The sequence below is a fragment of the Bos mutus genome, chromosome 19 (assembly GCF_027580195.1).
Source record: "Bos mutus isolate GX-2022 chromosome 19, NWIPB_WYAK_1.1, whole genome shotgun sequence".
In the NCBI taxonomy this organism is placed as follows: Eukaryota; Metazoa; Chordata; class Mammalia; order Artiodactyla; family Bovidae; genus Bos; species Bos mutus.
The window spans coordinates 43,597,939-43,619,216 of NC_091635.1; the positions used below are offsets into that span (position 1 = coordinate 43,597,939).

At 53.9% G+C, this 21,278-nt stretch overlaps 1 protein-coding gene across 2 annotated transcripts in view; it reads left to right on the top strand.

Moving 5' to 3' along the window:
• RAB11FIP4 (RAB11 family interacting protein 4) overlaps positions 1–21,278 on the top strand; it is a 101,069-nt gene that overhangs the window by 72,089 nt on the left and 7,702 nt on the right. For both annotated transcript variants that reach the window (XM_070390405.1, XM_070390406.1), the window contains 4 exons: positions 17,407–17,633; positions 19,330–19,524; positions 20,042–20,176; positions 20,618–20,653. In XM_070390405.1, the coding sequence (XP_070246506.1) occupies positions 17,407–17,633; positions 19,330–19,524; positions 20,042–20,176; positions 20,618–20,653 (593 nt within the window). The remainder of the gene's footprint in view (positions 1–17,406; positions 17,634–19,329; positions 19,525–20,041; positions 20,177–20,617; positions 20,654–21,278) is intronic.

Below are 21,278 nucleotides of genomic sequence, written 5' to 3' on the forward strand. Positions count from 1 at the left end.
CTTCCCGGACCAGGGATCGAACCTGTGTCCCCTACATTGACTGGCAGAAGCTTAACCACTGGACCACCAGGGAAGTCCTTCTGTGCTTTTAAATAAGCCAACATGGCCTTTGCAGATGCCTTCTCTGAGGTTGGATGAAGTAACTGCTGCCTGCCCAGAGGCAGTCTGTGAATGAGATGCAGAGCGTGTTCCCAGGTACCAGCCATCTCCTCCGGGGCTTGGTGTGGGGCTTGGCCTGGCCCTTCCTCCCAGAGGCTGCCTGCCTGATCTGCAGGGTTTGGTCTTTCTACCCAGGAGAGGGGATCTGCGCCACTGCCCTTCACCTCCAGCCAGGGCCTGCCTGTCTGTCCACCTGTGCTCAGCTGGAAAAGCCAGCTTAGACCTGGGCTGCCCGCCTGCCGCTGCCATGCAGTCCCTGCCTTATTGAAGCATTGCGGCTCTGGCTGGTTGCAGGCCCCAGGAGGCTGGGAGAGGGGCTGGATGGAAAGGTGTGGGCTGTGCAGCCACCTGGCCACATCGAGTCATTGCCCTCAGGAGTTTTCCAAGGAGCAGAACTGCCTGTCCCTCCAGCTTGGCTACTCGGAGGTCTGCAGCACCCCTGAGGCGAAGCTGGCCAGGCCGGCCAGCCAGGTGGGTGGTGGTCAGGACAAGCTCTGGCTGACAGTGTTGAGTAACCTTGAATTGGTGGCCTTCTGGCAAAATGAGGGTCCTCATTGACAAGGCAGGTCTGGCCAGTACATTGTTGTGTGATTATCTGCACAAATCATTAGCAGAGAAGGAGCTCACAGTACAGAGTGTGTGTGTATGTGTGTGTGTGTATGTGTACACACACATGCGTGCATGGAGTTGTCACCTGCCCTTCAATGAGTATACACACAGCCAAGGAATGGCTGAGTCCCTTTCCCCTCTAATACCCACATTTTATAGGTTCTAAGACATACTTTTTTCCCACGTTTTAACATCTCAAATTGCTATGTGTCATACATTTGTTGGTGTGTTATAATTTGACAGTGCCATCTCTTAGCATACTTGAAATAACGGTGCATCTTGAAATCGAAGGCATCTTGGATTTAATGGAACACAAACTGGGTAGCCTGTAGAGGACTTATCAGGGCCCAGTTTCTTGAAGGAAGGAAGCAGAGCCACGTTATAGTGGTGGGAGGATTTATGACGTGACGTTCTGATGTGGTTCAAGGGAATGAGCTTGGAAACCGGGCAGACCTGGACTCAGTTCCCAGCTTTATAGCTCAGAAGCTGTGTGATCTTGGGGAAGCAGTGCGACCTCTCTGAGCCTCGGGTTCTTCCTCTACCAGTTGTGGGTCATGGCTCCATGGCCGTCAGGATTGTATGCTGTGGCTGACAGCGTGGCTTTCGCTGTTCCTCTCTTGCTGGGTACTGACCGTCTAAAGTCACACTGCTTCCTTCCGCCTGGGTTGAAAGGGAACATGAAGGCAGCAAGTGGGTCCTTGGCCTTCCCAAGGTAACAGAGGGAGGCTGGCCTTCATTCCCCGGCTTCTTGACTCAGTGTATAATCCCTGAACACATCTTTTCCTTCCTTCCCTCCTCCTCCTCCCACTTTGCCCGAGTTTTCATTTTCACATGTGTTTCGCTTTAGCAATTTTCTTGCAAATCTCTCTCCTCTCCCTTTCTGTAAAATCTTCCCACATGTAGCCTCTTTGAAAAGCTCCCTGTGCTGGGAGAGGGGAGGAGGCTATGCCCCGTTTCCAGGATGGCACAGGCCCCTGGTGCCTCAACAGATAGTGGTCAGTGGTCTAGTGTGCTGTGGTCCCTGCAACCCTCAGCTCAAGTCCAACTTCTGATGCCACCAGCCCGGCTTATTCCTGTTCCCACGGCGTGCAGAGCTCAGCCTGAGAGGCTGCTGCAATGCTAAGTGATGGATCCTGCCATCGCCAAGAGTATTTAACATTCCTGTACCTTCCTTGCTGTGCTGAAAGCAGATCTTGTTCAAATCCTAGTCCTGCGGTCTTGTCAAATTGCTTAACCCCTCTGAGCCCCGGTTTTCTCATCTGAACCATGGCTGATGCACAGAAACACCGGGCACGTGCTAGGTGCCTGATAGATGTCTTCTTTCCTGGTCTTCCTCAAATGTTTAAGGCCCCTTGTGTTTCTTCAGCTGGGTGCCAAGGGCTCAGGGAGTGCCAGCCAACAATGTCACTCCAAGTAAGTCCCCTGAAACAGATGAGGAGTTCAGGGCAGGTGAAGGCACAAGGACCCGCCTGTGTAAGCGGGATGTGATGGGTGGGCTGGCTGGGCTGCAGGGGAGGGAACGGGGTGACCAGTCAGTACTTGGCACAGTACTTGGGGGTGAGATTAACAAGGTGGGGGCTGCTCACTAAGGGAGGAGCAGGTCTGAGGGAGCAGCAAGTTGAGATTGAGGCCCTGTGAGATGTCTAGCTGAAAGTGGGCCACACTGGAGCTCAGTGAGAGATGCAGGCTGGAGGGAAACTGTCAGAGTGGGCTGTGGTCTCTCTCTTTTTTTCTTAATCTGTTTGGCTGCACTGAGTCTCAGTTGCAGCACTCCAGATCTTTGATCTTATTACAGCACGTGAGCTCTCAGTATGTGCAACATCTAGTTCCCCAGTGAAGTGAAGTCACTCAGTCGTGTCCAACTCTCTGTAGCCCCATGGACTGTAGCCCACCAGGCTCCTCAGTCCCTGGAATTTTCCAGGCAAGAGTACTGGAGTGGATTGCCATTTCCTTCTCCAGGGGATCTTCCCAACCCAGGGATTGAACCCGGGTCTCCTGCATTGCAGGCAGACACTTTACCGTCTGAACCACCAGGGATAGCCCCTTCTAGTTCCCCAACTAGGAATCAAACCTGGGACCCCTGCATTGGGAGCACAGAGTCCTAGCCGGAAGTCCCCGGCTGTAGTCTCAAACCTTGTTTTCATCAGCAGTCTCTCTCTGCCCCTCTTGAGATCCTGATGAAAAGCCAGTAGCCTGACTTCCTCCATTTTGCATTCAGTGGGGGGGCGGTTCGCGGCCCTACCCTTGATGAGATCTGAGGGTGCACCTCAGTTATTTGCGTGTACCAAGGGGTGTAATGCATTAAACCAGACCTGAGAGGCATGGAGATGCGAGTGGGGTAGAACTCTGCTCAAAAGGAGCCCATATCAGCTGGTGCAGCGGCTCCTCTGGGGCCCCCGGGAGGCAATGCTCCTGGCTTAGGTTGGGGGGGAACCAGTGGGTTAGGTGTGCTAAGGCTGGGACAGAAAAAAAAAACTGCCTGCTCAGTAACACTTTTCTCCTTAAAATGGTACGTAAGGGGCAGGGGAGGTGAATTAGAGGACCCAGCCTGGCATGTGCCTCTTTACCTGGTGCCCCAGGGAGGGTCATGGGTGGAGGCAGGGCTTACTGTGGGGAGGGCGCCCCGAGATGGCTGGAGGGCTCAGGGAACCCAGTTCGGAGCTGGGGGTGATGGGGGATGTGGGGGGGGGGAGGGGCTGCCATCCCAGATGTGGTGACTTTCTAACTGGGGGCTTGTTCAGGGACAGGCATGTGTGGCTCAGGGAGGAGTTGTGTTTCAGGCAAAAAGGAATAGCACGTGCCAGGACGTTGGGGGTGAAGCTGGACAGGAGCTTGGGGTATGGGGGCTGGCAGTGTCCTGTCCTGGGGCCGTGTGCGCTGGTCTGAGGAGTCAGGACCTGGTTTTTCTGCGGCCAGTGGGGAGGCCACAGGCTCTATGAGGGGACTGGAGGGACTTCTGTAGTCCTGGACTCCCGGGGGCCTCTCGGCTTTGAGCCCCACGCTCAGTGGTCGGACCTGGTGCTCTCCCCCGTCCCCACTGTGGGGTGGGGGTCCTGGGAGGGGGCCTGGCTCAGTCCACCCTGGCCGGCCGTGCGCTGGTGGCCCTGGTACTGGGCTTCACCCCTGGAACCTAAAGCTTCGGTAGCTGGACCTGGCAGAGGCTGTAAGACAAAAAGGAACTGCTGGACTGAGCCTGCCGGGAGCTCGGTCCTGCTGGGGACCTTGAGCTGATGGAACGTGCTGGAAGGGTGGCTCTGCGGGGTGGGGAGGAAGAGTCATCCTGTCATTGGCCAGCTGATCCCACTGTCTGCTCCAGGTGCTCAGTCACTAAGTTGTGTCTGACTCTTTGCGACCCCATGGACTGTAGACTCCTCTGTCCGTGGGATTTCCCAGGCAAGAATACCAGAATGGGTTGCCATTTCCTTCTCCCCTGTCCGCTCCAGGAGGATGGGTCAAAAGGAGCCTTGGCTGTCAGCTGTAGGTGAACCCTGGCACCTGCTTGGCCTTTCAAGGCCCAGGGTTTCTGCGGCAGAGAGGGAATGGGTAGGGCTGGGTGGGTACCCAGCCTGGCTTTAGACTGTCAACCCTGCTTAGGTTGGGTGGCATCACCAACTCAAAGAACATGAGTTTGAGTAAATTCCGGGAGACAGTGAAGGACAGGGGAGCCTGGCATGCTGTAGTCCATGGCGTCGCATAGAGTTGGACACAACTGAGCAACTGAACGGCAGCAACTGCTTAGGTATGTTCCCCAAGAAGGTCGTGTCATTGCCTTGTCTGAGGGCGGCCTACTGAAGGGAGTGCAGCTGGGCCCACCTGGTGGACTCAGGGTGGAGAGCTGGCACCTGGTATCCCTTCCCCAGCATTCACTTTAAACTCCTCTTATCAAGATGGGAACACAGGGAGCCCCCAAGACAAGCCCCACAGACTGTTGGCCGTGTGAGTAATTAAGCCCTCCCTTCAAACAGCCACATCTTTAAAAGCTATAATTTGTAGCCCAAAATAGCTGCCTGTTTTGAGAGCCAGGAGAGCCCTTGATGCGCAACCCCACACACACACACCCCTCAGCGTGCAGCCTGAGAATTCACTTTTGACATTTGGCCCCCACCTCGCCCACAGTTTTCTTGAGGAGAGCTGTAGAGACAATAGCTGGTGGGAACTGGGGCTTCCCGGTGGGCACTTGGGGACTCTCTTTTGAGAATTTAGAGGGGACCGTGCAAGTTAGGGTTCTTGATTCAGGTTCCCATGGCTGCTCCTGTCTGTGTGATGACAAAGCGGCCTAGAGGGAAGAGTCACAGCATCACTTGAGGGCAAAGTAGATTAAGTTCTCTGGAGTCCTTATCTGTAAGGAGGAGACAGTATTTACTTGCAGGGATTTTAGGGGAAGGAAATGAGACCCACCTCCACAAAGCATGCAGCAGACACAGGCCAGGCAGCTAGTGCTGCCGCGTCTCACCTTCCCGGCCTTGCTTCCTCCCTGGTGTGGTTCCACCTGGCTTCTCGCAGACAGTTCTTGCGTATGGATTCGGGGAGGTGGATGCCAGGGACTCAGCCAACAGGAAACACCTCCCCTGACCCGCAGCCTCTCTGGGCTGACGTGCCTGGAATTCTTGGGGCTGGCCGCTGGGTTTGGTTTCCAGATGTGGAAGCAATTTAAGTTCTGTTTTCATAATCCCCAACAGTTAGCCTCCAGAGTCCACGTTCTCACTTGAAAATCAAGACCTTTGGCTTGACTTCAGGGGCAGTAGGAAGGCTGGATGGCCTGCTTGAATTCTTTTTGTTCAGGAGGTAGCTTCACTAGGGTGCTCAGATCTGGACCCTGGGGTTTGCTGGGACAATTTAAACCCCATCAAGAGCTTGTTCCCTGTGGGAGCAAGAGCTGACCCTAGACCACCTCCCTTGTGGGTTCTCCTTGGATGTGGGTCACTTAGCCTCAGCTGCAGTATCTACCTGGCCTCTTGGTCACTGACCATCATTGACCTTAGACACCCAACCCTGGGGGGGAGTGGAGCCTCTGGTTCTGGCCATGGCAGGAGCAGGCTGGCATCACAGCTGAGTGGGGTGCCCACGTGTCCCAGGAGTGGCAAAGCGCCCTCCTTCCCAAACTGACCACAGAGGGAAGAAGTCTGCCCTGGATTGCAAGCAGCCAGAAATACTGCCTGGCGTGGAGAAACTGGTAATATCCTCCTCAATTACTGGGCACTGCTGGCCACGGAGGTGGCCTGGCCCAGGGTTAGATGCTCTGTGGTTCCAGGGCTAACTGCTGATCTCTTGTCAACCAGTCACTATTTAGAGGAAATAACTTTTACATTTATGTAGTATGTACAGTTTTATAGGCACACAGAAATTGCTTTCGCAAGTTTTAAATGCCTGTGGTTGAACTGCATACACACTTCTTTAAAATTAAACTATAATTCCTATGCTATTGAGAGAACACAGGAAATGGAAATAATTTATTTAGGATCTATATATAAATAGTGCTACAAAACATTATCCTGATAATTGTAGATTCACCAGGCTTTCAGTATCTATAAAGTAGTGTATTATCATTTTTAAAGTATATTTATTTGGCTGCACTTGGGGTCTTCACTCTCCATTGTGGCAGGCCGTATCTTTAGTCACAGCATGAGGCATTTAGTTCCCTGATCAGGGATCAAACCCTGCATTGGGAGCTCGAAGTCTAAGCCACTGGACCCCCAGGGAAGTCCCAGTACAGTCTCTAAGAGCAGCAGGATCTCAAAATGATCATGGAAGAGAAGCCAAGAATTTCTCTAAGGAGAGACCCCTCCCTACCCCCAAAAAAATCCCAAGTTTCTTGACAAGGTTCTGGAGACCCAGCAGTTCTCTACAGAGGTTGCATTGAATTGACCTTGAAGGAATTTGCTCTTCTTACCTAGATGAGAAGGTGGGTGGGAAACGTGGACCTTGCTGAGGGGTCTCCTCGCAGGCTTCCTGGAGGAGGAGGAAGGTGTACTAGCTTGCTAGGGCCACAGAGACAGTACCGCAGTACCACACTCGCACATCTGAAGTGTCTTTTTTCATGGTGCTGCTGGATTGCAGGGTCCAAGATCCAGGTGTCCACAGAGTTGGTTTCTTCTGAGGCCTCTCTCCTTGGCTTGTTTTCTCCTTGTGTCTTTGTGTGTGTGTGTGTGTGTGTGTGTGTGTGCACGCGTGCTTCCTAATCTCCTTATAAGGACACTGGTCATATTAGATTAGGGCTACCCTTATGACCTCATTTTTCATTTTATTACCTCTTTAAGGACCCTGTCTCCAAATAGTTACATTCTGAAAGACTATTGGTTGGGGGGGTAGGGGGGTTGGGCAGACAGAATTCTGCCCAGAACAGAAAGTTTCTCTGAACCATCCTCCAAGGGTGGAGGAGGTGAGCAGAGCCTCCATCCAGAGAGAGCCTGAGTGGAGAGTGGGCAGCTCTGCCTTTAGGCAAAGGCCCACCGTCGCTGAGGGGCCCTTCCTTCTTATAGCCTGAGCCACCCTCGCCTCTGCATGTAACCCAGACTGCTCACCCTTCAGCTCTCATGCTCAAGGACTGCTGTTACCTGAGGAGGTTGTGCTAGCCCTCCAAGCTCCCTCTTTCTGCCAACCCTGCCTTTTGTTGTCTAGTCGCTGAGTCGTGTCCTGCTCTGTTGCGGCCCCATGGACTGTAGCCCACCAGGCTCCTCTGTCCATGGGGTTCTCCAGGCAAGACTGCTGGAGTGGGTCGCCGTTCTCTTCTCCAGGGATCGAACCCAGGTCTGTCTGCATCGCAGGCCAATTCTTTACCGTCTGGGCCACCAGGGAGACTTCAAAATGAAGCAAGTCATTATCAAAACGAAGGGTATTTCTCCCTCATAACTAGATACAATTAACATATCTAGTGAAATCAAGCATCATTCTAATATTACCCAGCATCTATTGAAAGTCCATATTCCAGCTTCCTGTCTGTCCCCAAAAGATCCTTTACAGATCGGCAGCATTGCTTGCTTGCCTGTTTTAACCAGGATCTAACCAAAGGTAATGTTCAGTGTTTATGTCTCATGGTTAATCAAAAACAATAGTTCTCCCAGTGTGGCCTTCACATCCAGCATCTCCTGACAAGTGGTGAGAAATGCACTTAAAAAAAAAAATCTCTTTCAGCCTATCAAAATACACATTTTTAGACCTCACCCCAGACCAACTGAATCAGAAACTGATTCAGTCTGAGTTTCAACCATCCACCCCGCCCTCTCCATGACTCTGGTGCACATTGAAGTTTGAGAACCACTGGTCTAGAAAAATCCCCCTCCCTCTTTATGATATTCTTTCTTGGAAAAGACCAGGCCAGTTGTCTTGTAGAAGATGCCACTCTCTGGCTATCTCCCCCTAGTGATGTGTAACTTTTCCCTCTGTTTGCTGCTTTCCCATCCAGTAGAGGTTAGGCGTTGAGTCTTGATTAGAATTCAGTGTTTTGTGAAGGCTGTATGGTAGGCGATGCTGTGTCCTTCATTCTGTGACATGTCTGGAGGCCAGTGTGTGGTGTTCCCCATTAGAGTGATCAGTTTGATCCCTGCATTAAGATGACAGTAGCCTGTTTTCTCCGTAGTAGCGGTACTAGGGGTGCGGTGGGGACTTCAGCAATCTGTAGGGTGATTCTTTGATATTGTGCAAGTATCCAGATCTTCATCAACCTTTGGTCTAACAGTTTTATTCTACAGCTGCTGGGTGTAATGTTCTGTTTGTGTCAGGGCAAACTTGTGTTCGCGTCTTCTGTCTCCCTTGTAATTCTCTTGTGTGCTCTGTCATTTACTGAGAGAGAGGAGTTAAAATCTCCAGCTTGTTGTTCTAAGGTTTGCTTTGTATTTTGTGGCATTGTTTGTTTGGTCAAGCCCCACAGCTTGTGGGGTCTTAATTCTCCGATCAGGATTGAAGCCTGGGCCCGGCAGTGAAAGCACTGACTCCTAACCACTGGACCGCCAGAGAATCCCAGTGGGCCTTGTGTATTTTGAAACGATGTTTTTAGATGCATAAATGCTTAGGAGTGTTACATCTTGTTAAATGATTTGTATTGTTTTTTAATGTCCTCTATCTCTTGCCTTAAAATGTGTTTTGGTATTAATAGAGCCCCTTCAACTTTTGGTTGGTGTTCGTGTGGTCTATTTTCTACCCATCTGTGTCCTTACATTTAAATTGTGTCTCTTATAAATGCCATGCAGTTGTTTTTTTAATCTAATCTGACAATATTTGTCCTTTTTAAACCTTTTATTTTTGGCTGTGGTGGATCTTCATTGGTGCTTGGGCTTTTCTCTAGCTGTGGAGAGCGGGGGCTACTCTCCAGTTGCACTGCACAGGCTTCTCACTGCAGTGACCTCTCGTTGCAGAGCACAGGCTTAGTAATTGGGGTGCACAGCCTTAGTTGCTCTGAGACATGTCAGATCTTCCCGGACCAGGGATCGAACTCCTGTCTCCTACACTGGCAGGCGGATTCTTCACTACTGAGCCACCAGGGAAGCCCCAATATTTCAATAGGATAGTTTGTTCCATGTTATTTAATAAATTACTGATACGGTTGAAGTCTTTATATTTGATTCTCTTTTCCTCCCATTTTCCTGAATCCTTTCAGGATGACTTACGTGTTTCCCTATTGCATTTTTTTCTCCGTTAGATTTTTAGCAGCAAATTTTTCTTTTTCTTTTTTAACGGATACATTTTGGCATGCTCAAATGTGTTCTTGGAACAGAAGTGGGGACAGAGAGCTTAGAATGTCTCCTGGATGGGGGGATGGTGAGGGGTGTTTCCAGGGAGGCCCAGGGTCTGACCCCTTGCCCAAAGAGCCAGATCTCACTGACCCTTCCCATAGCCTAGGATTCGAGTGCCACTTATGCCCACGGATTATCCCTCTGTGGACACCCAGAGCCCAGGTGCCAGCTGAGCCCTGCACTCCGCCGTGAGCTCGGGCAGCCACCTCTCCTTGTCATCAGCCTCCTGGGAAGTCGTCCTGATCCAAGGGGTGGAGGGTGAACTTGGACCCAGGGGAGCTGGTTGGAAGATCTGAATGGACACAGACTGGTATCCAGCTCTGATGACAGGACAGCAAGGTCCCGCAGCGTTTGGGGCAGACAGGACACGTGGGTCAGCTGGACAAAACACGCCTGGCCGGTGCCTGGGTGGTCACTGCCAGGATCTGCCTCAGACACCCCTGCCCGCCACTAACCCTTAATACTTCCAGGCCCTCTGCTCTGCTGCCCTTCAGGGAATTCACCCACCTCTCGTCTTGGTTTGGCTACCAGAGGGACCATCGGGCATCCTTCACTTCTAAAGTTTTCCTGGGGGCTATGTCATGCCCCCAACCCCTTCCAGTGCACTCGTGCTGCTGCTGCTGCTAAGTAGCTTCAGTTGTGTCCGACTCTGTGCGAGCCCATAGACGGCAGCCCACCAGGCTCCGCCGTCCCTGGGATTCTCCAGGCAAGAACACTGGAGTGGGTTGCCATTTCCTTCTCCAATGCATGAAAGTGAAAAGTGAAGTCGCTCAGTCGTGTCCGACTCTTAGTGACCCCATGGACTGCAGCCCACCGGGCTCCTCCGTCCATGGGATTTTCCAGGCAAGAGTACTGGAGTGGGGTGCCACTGCCTTCTCCCATGCACTCGTGGGACACTACTTTATCAGCAGCTCGTGTTGGAGGGAGGGTGGAGAGATCGGGCCAAGACACAGCTCAAGAGCTGAAATTAAAGCACTGAATAAAAGGCAGCGTGGGCTCACACACCGCTTCCATTGTGTGCAATAGTGGGCCGCCTCATCTGACCACCTTGGCTTTATGTAAATGCGTGTTCTTGAGAAACATGAGCATGGTTTTCTCTTCTGTTCGTTACCAGCCTGAGACTCCACAGCTGATGGGGGCCAGATCCAGGACTGAGCCAAGTCTGCTTGAGAGCCTCAGTCCCCCCATCTGCAAAATGGTCTGGTTTAATACCTCCCTCCAGAGGGTGATGTGAGAAGCAAATCTTGTTTGTATTTTTCACTTGAGACTAATAAAAAGCTCCTGAGGAAACCCAGTCGTCACTATGGTCCTGCTTCTAGGAGCTGCGGATCCACTTTATGGTGGAAGTAGTCTGGCAGGTGGGGCTTCCCAGGTGGCTCAGTGGTAAAGAGTCCACTTGCTATGCAGGAGATGCCGGTTTGATCCCTGGGTTGGGAAGATCCCCTGGAGAAGGAACTGGCAAGCCACTCCAGTATTCCTGCTTGGAAAATCCCATGAACAGAGGACCCTGGTGGGCTACAGTCCATGGGGTCACAAAGAACCAGTCACGACTTAGCGACTAAACAAGTGTGGCAGGTGGGGGCGTCTACTCTGAGATCCGCTCCCAGAGGCTCCTGGGGGGAGCCCAGTTGAGCGGTGATCTTGAGCTGCCGGTGGCACCCTCCCTAAAGTGAGGGTTCAGGAGGTGGACGCCGCAGCCCCTGGCTGGGAGGAGACAGCTTGAGAGCTGCTTTGGCTGCCCCACTGGCCCCTCTCTGGGAGGGGGGTTAACTAGAGGGGACTCTGCTCTAGCCCTGGCGCTGGAAACATGGAGTCTGTCTGTCTGCCTGGTGTAACCACCCCATCAGAGCACAAAGCTTGAGCTCCAGAGCTTTGATCTCACAGTATGAGATCAGTCCCCAGGGCTGCCTGAGATGGGTGATAACCTGCAACAGTTCGGTAAGCAGGAGCTCCCACTTTGTCTTTGGCTCTGATGGGGATGAGTGTATCTGAGTCAGGGTTGTTTTGTTCAGAAGGCAAGGCTAAGGCACCAGCCTCTCTGTGTGGACACTTTAAATCCCCCTTATTCCCACCTCGCTCCTTGGCTGGCACCCAGGCATCCCCCTTGCTAAACCAGAATCTTCCATCAGCCACTGATGAGCACCAGCTGCCTGCAGAGCCAGGTCTGGCTTCAGGGCAGGAGTTGTAGCCACAAACGGGTCGGGGACCACCTGCATCGCTGCTGATGGCGGCTGCCGGCATCTCTGCGTGATGAGAGTGGCTGAGCCGCAGTGGCGAGGAGGGGACCCCTGCCCAGGTGACCCCGTCCCTCCCCCGGGCACCTGGGGCGCTGACACCAACAAGTTAGCTCCTTAACCTGAATTTTCTGCCACCTGCGCAAAGACCCAGAGAGACCCTGACCCGGCCTGTCACTGTTCCTGGGCGCTTGGCCGGCTGGGAGGGTGAGGAGGGATTCGGGCCCCTGCCCACCACCCCAAGCCCGCTTCAGCCTCGCCCAGACAGCAAGCTGGCCTCTCCCCCACACTGTGCTAGGTTTGTGTCCATCTCTCCCCACATACCTTCCCTGCAGGGGTTCCACGTGTACCCACTGGTGCCTGGCAGGAGGGGAAGCTGGGATGTGCCCACCCAAGCTATTTTTACCCGGCCCTGTCCCCACAGAGCAGTTTTCTGGCTGTGAGTTGCTGCCTGGGGAGCAGAGCCATTGCCAGGGCTGGGGGTGGACAGCTGGAGCTGCGAGCCTCGCAGACCCCCTTGCCCAGGCAGCATGTCACCCTCACACTTATTAAAGGGTGTGATTAGTGTGCAGAGAGATCTTCCAAGACAGTGGGCAGAAGGTGACCTGGTGGGAGACAAGAGGCACCTGTTTGGAGAGCAGTCTTGGTACTTGGGAAAGCCTGGCTCCCAGAAGCTGGACCCAACCTGCTTTTACCCAGTGTGCTGTGGAAGTCAGAGGGGAAGGTTTGTGGGGACTGGAGTGGGGCCACTAGGCCAGCAGGCACCCCAACTGCCTTCTCTCAATACAGTGAAGACAATAGTAGATTTTTTTTTTTAACGCTTTCTGCTTAGAAAGGGCCTCCCTCAGATGGTATAGAATCTGCCTACAATGCAGGAGACCCAGGTTCGATCACTGGGTTGGGAAGATCCCCCGGAGAAGGGAATGGCAACCTGCTCTGGTATTTTTGCCTGGAGAATCCCACGGACAGAGGGGTCTGGTGGGCTGAGGTCCATAGGGTTGCAAAGAGTTAGACATGACTGAGCGACTAACACTATAGTTTCGCCTCGGCTTAAAATAGATACCAACTCATTTAATCCTAAGTGTTAACCCCATTCCATGGGTGGGGAAACTGAGAAGTTGAATAACCTGAGAGCCCAGAGCTACTTCAGTAGTGGGGCCGGGATCTGAGCCGGTCAGGCTGCTTTCAGAGTTTGCTCCTCACGCCGCCCTGTGCCTCTTTGCTGTGTTTCTGGCACCTGTGAGGTGCAAGGCATTGTTCTAGATTCTTCACGGCAGTCTTGCCAGGTAGGTGTGTCCACCCCTGTCTTTAGATGAAGCTCAGAGATTGAACAGCTGGGTCACAGCCATCAGCGGCCGCGCTGGGCTCGGCACTCGGGGCTCTCGTGCTGGGCTCTTCGCAGCGATCCATGCGCACCTCGGTTTGGGCGCACTTGTCAGTCACCCGCGCTGTGCTCTCTGATGCTGACTGTGGGGGCTCAGGTGCAGAAGTCCTCATGTTTATCCCCTAGGGTCCTCCCCCTTCCTGGGCAATGTGGAAATGGGGTCACCTGGAGTCTTCTGGCTGCCAGGAAAATGGGCTGGGATGCTAAGTTGCTTCAGTTGTATTTGACTCTTTATGACCCTATGGACAGTAGCCCACCAGGCTCGTCTGTCCATGGAATTCTCAAGGCAAGAGTGCTGGAGTGGGTTGCCATTTCCTTCTCCAGAGGATCTTCTGAAGCCAGGAATGGAACACAAGTCTCTGGCACTGGCAGGTGGATTTTTTACTACTGAGCCACCTGGGAAGCTCCTTGGGCTGGGATGGGGAGGGCCAAAGAAAGTCATCCATTTGGGGCCTTCCACAGCCCCTCAGAGCATGGACAGTGGGGCATTGTTGGCCACTCCAAGGCTTGGAAGGGCCCCACCAGTCCTGAAGTCCAATGGCCTTCTTATCAGCCATTGAATTCAGCTCATGCCAGCTTCCTACAGAGGAAGAGGTGACTTGGGGCCTGCTGGTGGGTGAAGGCTGCTCCTAAGATTAGAGAGAGGGGGTCACCACGGGCAGACTGTGTGCCTCTGGGCTCCCACTTCGAGCTGAGGCCAGCAGCATCCCGCCCCAGCCCAGAACGGGGGCGGGGGGAGCAGATGCTGGTGCTGCAGACCTGCCCTCCCAGAGCAGCTGGCAGGGACCTGTTTGCTCAGCCTTGGACCTCAGAACTCTCCAGAAACCCTAGTCCCTTAAGGACGGCATACCTCCTGGCCTCTGGTCTGTCCTAGATCTGGCTGACTAGCCGGGGACCCATGGGCTGTAGGGACAGCTCGGCTCCTGCAACACACAGCCCCTAAGAAGGGGCAGAAATTGTGTTGAGTGGCTCATGTAATTGACTGAAAGCTGTAGTAAGTGAAAAACAGAATGGCTGTGATGTGTTCACCCTCATGATCACGTGTCTGACCAGGCACCAAGGCCCCTCAGTATGAGGAGAGCATCAGAACACACATTGTTAGCCTGGAAAAAGAGCAAGATTCGGACTTCAGAGTCCGTGTGTCTACTGGGCGAGTGTGTTTTCACACCGTTGTAAAGTCAGAAAATCATAGGTCGAGCCATCACAAGTCAGGGACTGTCTGCCCTAGAAATGGTTTCCAAGTTACAATTAAAATTTCCACTTGCCTTGAGCAACAGTTGTGGGCTGAATGAAGAGGTGTTGCCGTAGGGAGAGCAGCCATTTTCTGAAAGAAAAGGCTGGTGTGTTGAGAGGGTGTGCACACGTGTGTGTAGTGGGGGGTGTGGGGTTGAGGGTCCCGGACATGGCGTGCCTGGAGCCCGGCTCCAGGTCTCAGTGGGGGCGTCTGTGGCCCGGGCATTCCAGGCAGCCCCTCCCACTCTGATCTCCTGTGTGTGTCGATGAACGAGAGGAATCTTCATCCTAACTTCCTCTCCCTGAGCTCTCCCAGGGCTGTTGAGAGACTAACGGTGTGTGTGTGTGTGAGACAAGATGCTTTGTCAAGGGTGAAGGGCCCAGCGGCTGTGGACCCTGCTCAATCAAAGAGTAAAACCATGCCCAGGAGGTGGGGGTCGAGTTGGGGGGGGGGGCCCGTAGGGTGTCTGACCCCTCTGCTGCCCCTGCCCGTCTGTGGCTGAGACAGCCCACTCCAGGCCACCCTTTCCCCCCCTGGGCAGGGCCTTGGGCCAGGTGCCTGGAGTGTGGACATGTCTCCATGGGACCTCAGGTGAGAGGGAGCCGTTGGTTCCCACCTGCTTCCCATGAGTTGGGTGTCGGGACAGAGTGCCTGGCTGAAATTCAGCCTCCAGCGAGGCAAACATGAGTTGGCCAGAGACCAAGCCAGATGCTTGCACACAGATGCTGGTCTCCACGAAGCCGCCTGCCTGCCTCTGGGAGCCGGCTGGGTGGCAGCCTCCTGGGGATGCCTGCTGACACGGTGCCAGGGGAAAGGCGTGGGCATGGGTGACTGACAGTCTGACCCCAGCTCTCCCACTGGTGCCCACGTGGCCCCAGGCCAGACAGCGGTGGAAGGAGACCCGGCCTTCGGGGCCGGGAAGATGGGGAGAAACACCCACTTGCAGAGTGACCAGGCCCCCTCTTGTGAGCCACAGAGCCGGGACTCCCAGCCAGCGCTGCCGTGTCTGGGAGGGTGAAAGCCTGCGGGTGGGTGGACAGAGCACACGCCTTACTCCTCCATAGCCCAGCTCTCCCTGGAGGACCCCTCCAGGCGGCCTTGCGCCAACCCGGAGATGCCCTGCTGGGGGGCGGGCAGGGGTGGCATGTGGAAGTTGCAGCATTAGGCGGAGCCCCCGGGCTTCACAGTTAGTAACGTGGCCCTGTCTTGTGCCTCTTCATGGTCACCGTGGGGCCTGAAAACCCATGAAGCGTGGGTCACATCAGGGATAAATAGAACCAAGCGAGCGGTGGTCAGAGGCAGGTGGGGGTTCTTTGCCCACCGGCCGGGGGACTTCTGACAGGTTACTCTCTGAGCCTTCACTTGCTCGTTAGTAAAATGGGGATGGGAATCTGTGTCTCAAAGGGTCGTAAAGCCCAAATGAGATTATGCATGAACTCTCAACTTGGTCTCCAGAATTGATGGGTGGTCGGTCTGTGAATGTTGGGTTTTCTTTGTTCCTACGGAGACACAGCTTCGGGCTTGCTGACAAGAGCTTGCTTAGGACATAAGATCTGATAAGGTTTGGAGCCCTGTGGGGTTGGATTATTACATCGAGTCAGACACAGCTTGGTGACTGAACAACAGCAAAGGTGGAAAGGGCCACGTGAACACTAGGGGTGAGTTTAATTACACAGCCCCTCGGCCTCCACAGTCAGGGGTGGCTGGCTGCCTGATGCTGGCTTTATTGGTCATCTGGTGCTCAGCCCGAGTCACAGCACAGGCAGGAGCCAGGCTCATTAATCACCATCTATTCTTAGCCCCAGCACGTCTCGGTGGGGACAGACCCCCAGGAGGGCTGCCTGCTTACCAGAGGACACAGCCACGCTGCTCGCTCACCACCTTCCTTGCATGTCTCTGATCCTGTTGTTGTCTGAGATGCCCTGAGGCTTTTCTCAGCCCTGTTTCTGTTACCCTTCCTGTTGTCCTGGGGCTGGAGAAAGCACCTCTGACCGGGGCTCTGCCAACCCTAACTGAGAAGCAGGCCGAAGAACCTAGGGGGTAGTTGACATCTCGGATGGGAGCAGGTGGAGGCATCCTTAGGGGTTCCTACCTCCTTAGGGGCAAAGCAGCCTTGAAAAATGACTTGCAGAAAGCTGCCTCTCAGACTAGGGTAAATGCTGAATGAACCCAGAGCTCTTCTCAGACGGTTTTGGCAAAAGGTTTGGGCAGATCTTTATGGTATGCTGGCATTGTGCCGGGCAATGTGTGAGGACCCTGGGGACCGGCCCAAAGCTCAGACTTGAGAGACCTAGAATTCTTGCTCCCCAGCGTGGCTGTGGTTGGATAGCCTCACCGATTCGATGAACGCGCACTTGGGTGAACTCTGGGAGATGGTGAGGGCCAGAGAGAGGCCTGGCATGCTGTAGTCCACTGGGTCCCAAAGAGTCGGACACAACTTAGCAACTGAACAGAACAGCAGTAAGGTGGCTGTGGCAGGGCTGGGACAGACTCGTGGCCACGGGTTATCCATCGAGGTCCTGCTGGGAACAGGGATCCCGTAGGATTCCGTTGCCATTCTCGGCTTACAGAGAGGCCAGAACTGGAGTTCAGAGACAATATTTGACATGCCCAGAATCAAGGCGTTGGGGGACAGAGGGGGGGCCGACCCTCATGCTCTGCTGATGTCCCTGTAGCATGTTGCATCAAACTCTGCTAGGTCATTGTCATTGTCACTGGGGCTGTGCCCTTACAACCCTAAGAAGCCTTCTCTGAGTCACTTGCCTTCCTGTCCAGACTTTGGGATGGAGACCCTGCCGAGCGGAGTCTGGACCATGCAGCTGGCCTGACTGTGGCCCTTCTCCACGGACAGTGGTCCCAGAGGTTCCCACCCCTCACTGGGCTTGCTTAAGAGGTCCCCAAGACAGATCACGTGCCAGGGTCTCATACCCGAGGTCTTGGGGCCTCTGGCTCCCTGGCACCACCTGCCAGTCCCCTCCTGGCATCCCTGTGGTCTGAGGAGCACTGCTGAGCCCCAGAAGCCAGGCTCACTTACGCTGTCCCTTCTGTCTTCCCCAGGGCAGCGAGGTGCCAGACCCCACCTTTGCTGATGGCGAGCTCCTGCCCACAGAGCCAGACTTCTTTCCCGAGGATGAGGATGAGGCCATGACGCTGGCCCCACCCGAGGGCCCCCAGGAGTCGGACATGGAGGGCCCCATGGAGAGCACTCGGAGCCTGGAGGGGCCGGTTGGAATTCCCGCCGAGAAGGATGCGGGTCTAGGAGGCCTGTTCCTGCCCGAGGACAAGTGAGTTAAGACTGCCTGGAGCTTCAGGCATCAGGAGAAGGTGATGAGCATGTGATGATCAGCCCAGAGATTTGGAAAAGGAAGCAAGGGCTTCCAGTATCCGTTGACCAAACAAAATTGTCAGCTTTTCATCATCTGCACCTTTCAAGGAAAAGGCAATTTCATATGTTCCAGCCTAATGTATTTTCTCAGTTCAGGTATTCTCAAACCCCAGTGGCTCTAGAAGTCACAGTCTTCAAGGGAGGAGATGCCTTTGGAGTTGTTCATCCGTGTTGCATCCTGGGAATGGTCCATCCACTGTGCTTGTGACCACAGCCCATGGACAGCCGGTCATGGGGACCACAGACCCTTTGACCTATTGGCTAATCATTTGCTACCCGATCATTCCCGTTGTTTTCTGGGACCAGTCACCAGGAGGCAGCCAGCAGTGGGTACCAAGAGTTTTAGTAAAATTTATACAAGAACAAAGTGAGGAATATGACAAATGCAACCCCAGGTGCTAAGGAACCGGAGGGCAGATAAATAAGTAAATAAATCAGATAGGGTGGGGGTACCAAAAGACTTGATCTTTGTCACCCTATCATTAAGGCTGTGATGCCTGGATCACTGGTGGAGAGATCCTAGTTAATGAGCAACTACCGCCCCGTGACTCAAGGGAAGATATACTTTGCCAGGTGATGGGTTAGCTGTACTTCTTTGTTCTTAGGTTGCAGAGCAGGTGCAGCCAGCCCCTGACGCTGCCCCAGGCCCCCCTGGGTCACTGGTGAGAGACCCAGGGTCTCTGACCCGTGATCTGTGGTGTCAGGCTTCTCTGGACAAGAATTCCTCCCTATAAACATAGGAGACGCATCCTGCCTAGTAACTCGTTGTTTATTTTGAAACCTCATTCGTTGTTGGAACATACGCACTTACACAGCTTGAAAAAGGGAGAATGAAGGGCAGGTAACTCACTTTACTGATGGCACCACCCTCCACACCCCAAGCCCGATTGCCATTTAAATATTTTCATTTCCTGCTTTTCCTTCTTCTGTGTAGACTCATCGCATGCTTAGACTTATTATGCCTAAAATTTTACATCTTTTGTTTCATTCTTAGTTTTAATTTTGTGTGTGTGTGCTCAGTCATGTCCGACTCTCTTCCGCCTCATGGGCTGTAACCATGCCAGGCTCCTCTGTCCATGGAATTTTCCAGGCAGGAATACTGAAGCGGGTTGCAGGTGGATTCCTTACCACTTAGTGCTACCTGGGAAAACTTAAAAAAAATGTTTTTAAGTTTAGCTTTTAGTTTTAATTTAAAAAAATTTTTTTTAATTAAAAAAGCTTTGAGTTTTAATTTTTCCACATTATTGCCAATTTTTTTTTTCACAAACCTTTCCACAACAGTTTGAGAGTCTACAATTTGTGTGATCATTTTATTTACTGATACGTGCTGTCATTTAATAGCCGTTTCAGTGTCACTTCAATAAGCCATTGAGTTCTAAGCAGTGTTTTGCTTCCCTGTAGACATGTCGATTTGAACATCTCTGGAGCAGAAACTTTTTCTGTCATGAGATGGTCCCCTTAGGATACGATCCCCAGAGTGTACTTAACCGGGGCAGGAAGGACAGGCTTCATGTCAGGGTCCTGGTGTCCTGGCCTGTCTGTCCGCCACGGGCTGTGGCGCCCCCCCGGTTCGCAGCTGGCCCTTGTCCACTCAGGTCCCTGGGCCACCCTCCGTCCGTGACCACGTCAGACCTCTCCACGCACTCCACCACCTCGCTCATCAGCAACGAGGAGCAGTTTGAGGACTACGGGGAGGCAGATGATGTGGACTGTGCCCCCAGCAGCCCCTGCCCGGATGATGAGACCAGGACCAATGTCTACTCGGACCTGGGGTCGTCAGTGTCCTCCAGGTGGCCCCTCGGTCTACAGCGGCCTTTGGGATCCAGGAAAAGTGGCAGAACCAATCCTGCCTCATCCCGGGGGTGGTTCGGCAGGCAGAGGCGTGAACTAACTGGGCTCTGCTCCTGTAGATGGGCGGGAACTGCCTTTGAATCCTGATTGGGGCTGGGGGTTGGGGGTCTGGAATTCCTCCTTCCTTCTATCTTGGGGAAGAAACCGAATTAACCAGCCTGAGGGGCCGCAGATGCCAAGTGGCATGTTGATACCTTCCCATGCAGCTGAGTCCTTGCTTACTCTGACGTTAACTGTCAGTTTCCTCCTCTGTAAAATGGGTACAAACAGTTGGCTTCCTGTCTTTGAGAGCACTGGAGGAGGGAGCTCTACTGTTCTAGTTCCACTCCCCACCCCCAAACACACACACACACACGGCTCACAGGTTTCAGAGAACCTAGTAATGAGCTCAGCGGGATGGGGCACCAAACTGGACAGTGGCTCCGAAGGTGAACCTTTTCCCTTCTTATGACCCAGCGCGGGGCAGACGCCTCGAAAGATGCGGCATGCATACAACAGCGAGCTGCTGGATGTTTACTGCTCTCAGTGCTGCAAGAAAATCAACCTGCTTAACGACCTGGAAGCCCGGCTGAAAAACCTGAAGGCCAATAGGTGAGGCCCCAGAGACCAGCGTAGGGGTCGGGGTGGGGGCGGACCCGGGGAAGAAGCATCGGGGTGGGGGTCCCCTCTCTCTCCTGGTCAGTGACTGGGGGCCCCCACTCTCTCCTGGCCAGTGATTGGGGGTCCCCACCCTCTCCTGGTCGGTGACTAGGGGCCCCATTCTCTCCTGGCCGGTGATCGGGGGCCCCATTCTCTCCTGGCCGGTCGTCAGGGGCCCTACTGTCTCCTGGCCGGTGATCAGGGGCCCCCACTCTCTCCTGGCCGGTGATCGGGGGCAGTTCTGAGGGCCAAGCTGATGTGTAAATTCCCTTCAATGGGCAGAAAAAAGCCTCGCCTGCATCTGTGTATCCTGTGGCCAGGGCAAAGGAAGCAGTGGTGAACAGAGGCCCCTCTGTTCAATGGACTTCTCTCTCTCTCTGTCTCTCTCTGTAGCCCCAATCGAAAGATCTCCAGTACAGCCTTCGGACGGTAAGGCACCCCCCTCGGGGTGTGTATATGTGTGTTAGTCGCTCAGTTGTGTCCAACTCTTGTGACCCCGTGGACTGTAGCCCACCAGGCTCCTCTGTGCATCGGATTCTCCATGCAAGAATAGTAGAATGGGTTGCCACGCCCTCCTCCAGGGCATCTTCCTGGCCCAGGAATCGAACCCGGGTCTCCTGCATTTCAGGCAGATTCTTTACCATCTGAGCAGGGTAGCTCGCATTGAATGCTGTCCTCTTGCACTACACTCCTGCTGCCAGGGTGGCCAACTCTGTGCCAGCAACTCAGACCCAGCTAGTGCCCCGCGTGTGGCTGGACGCACGGAGGGGATGAGGTGTCCCAGGGCAATGCAGGCAGCGGAAGATCCACTTCCAGGAAGGAAGGGCTGGGCTCCTCCCCGGCCTATCTGGTGTCCCTCCTGGCAGGGTTCAGCCTCTCTGAACCTGCAGCTACCCCTGCCTCTAGCAGGCACCCCAGGGGTGCCCTGAAAGACACAGTCCGCCCCACACTCCACGTGCTTCCCTGTGCTCTGGAGCAGGCGGCTCTACCTGCAGAGGCCCTGGGCTTCCCGCTGACAGAGATGGAGCGTGAGGGTCTCCCCTGGAGCTGGTCC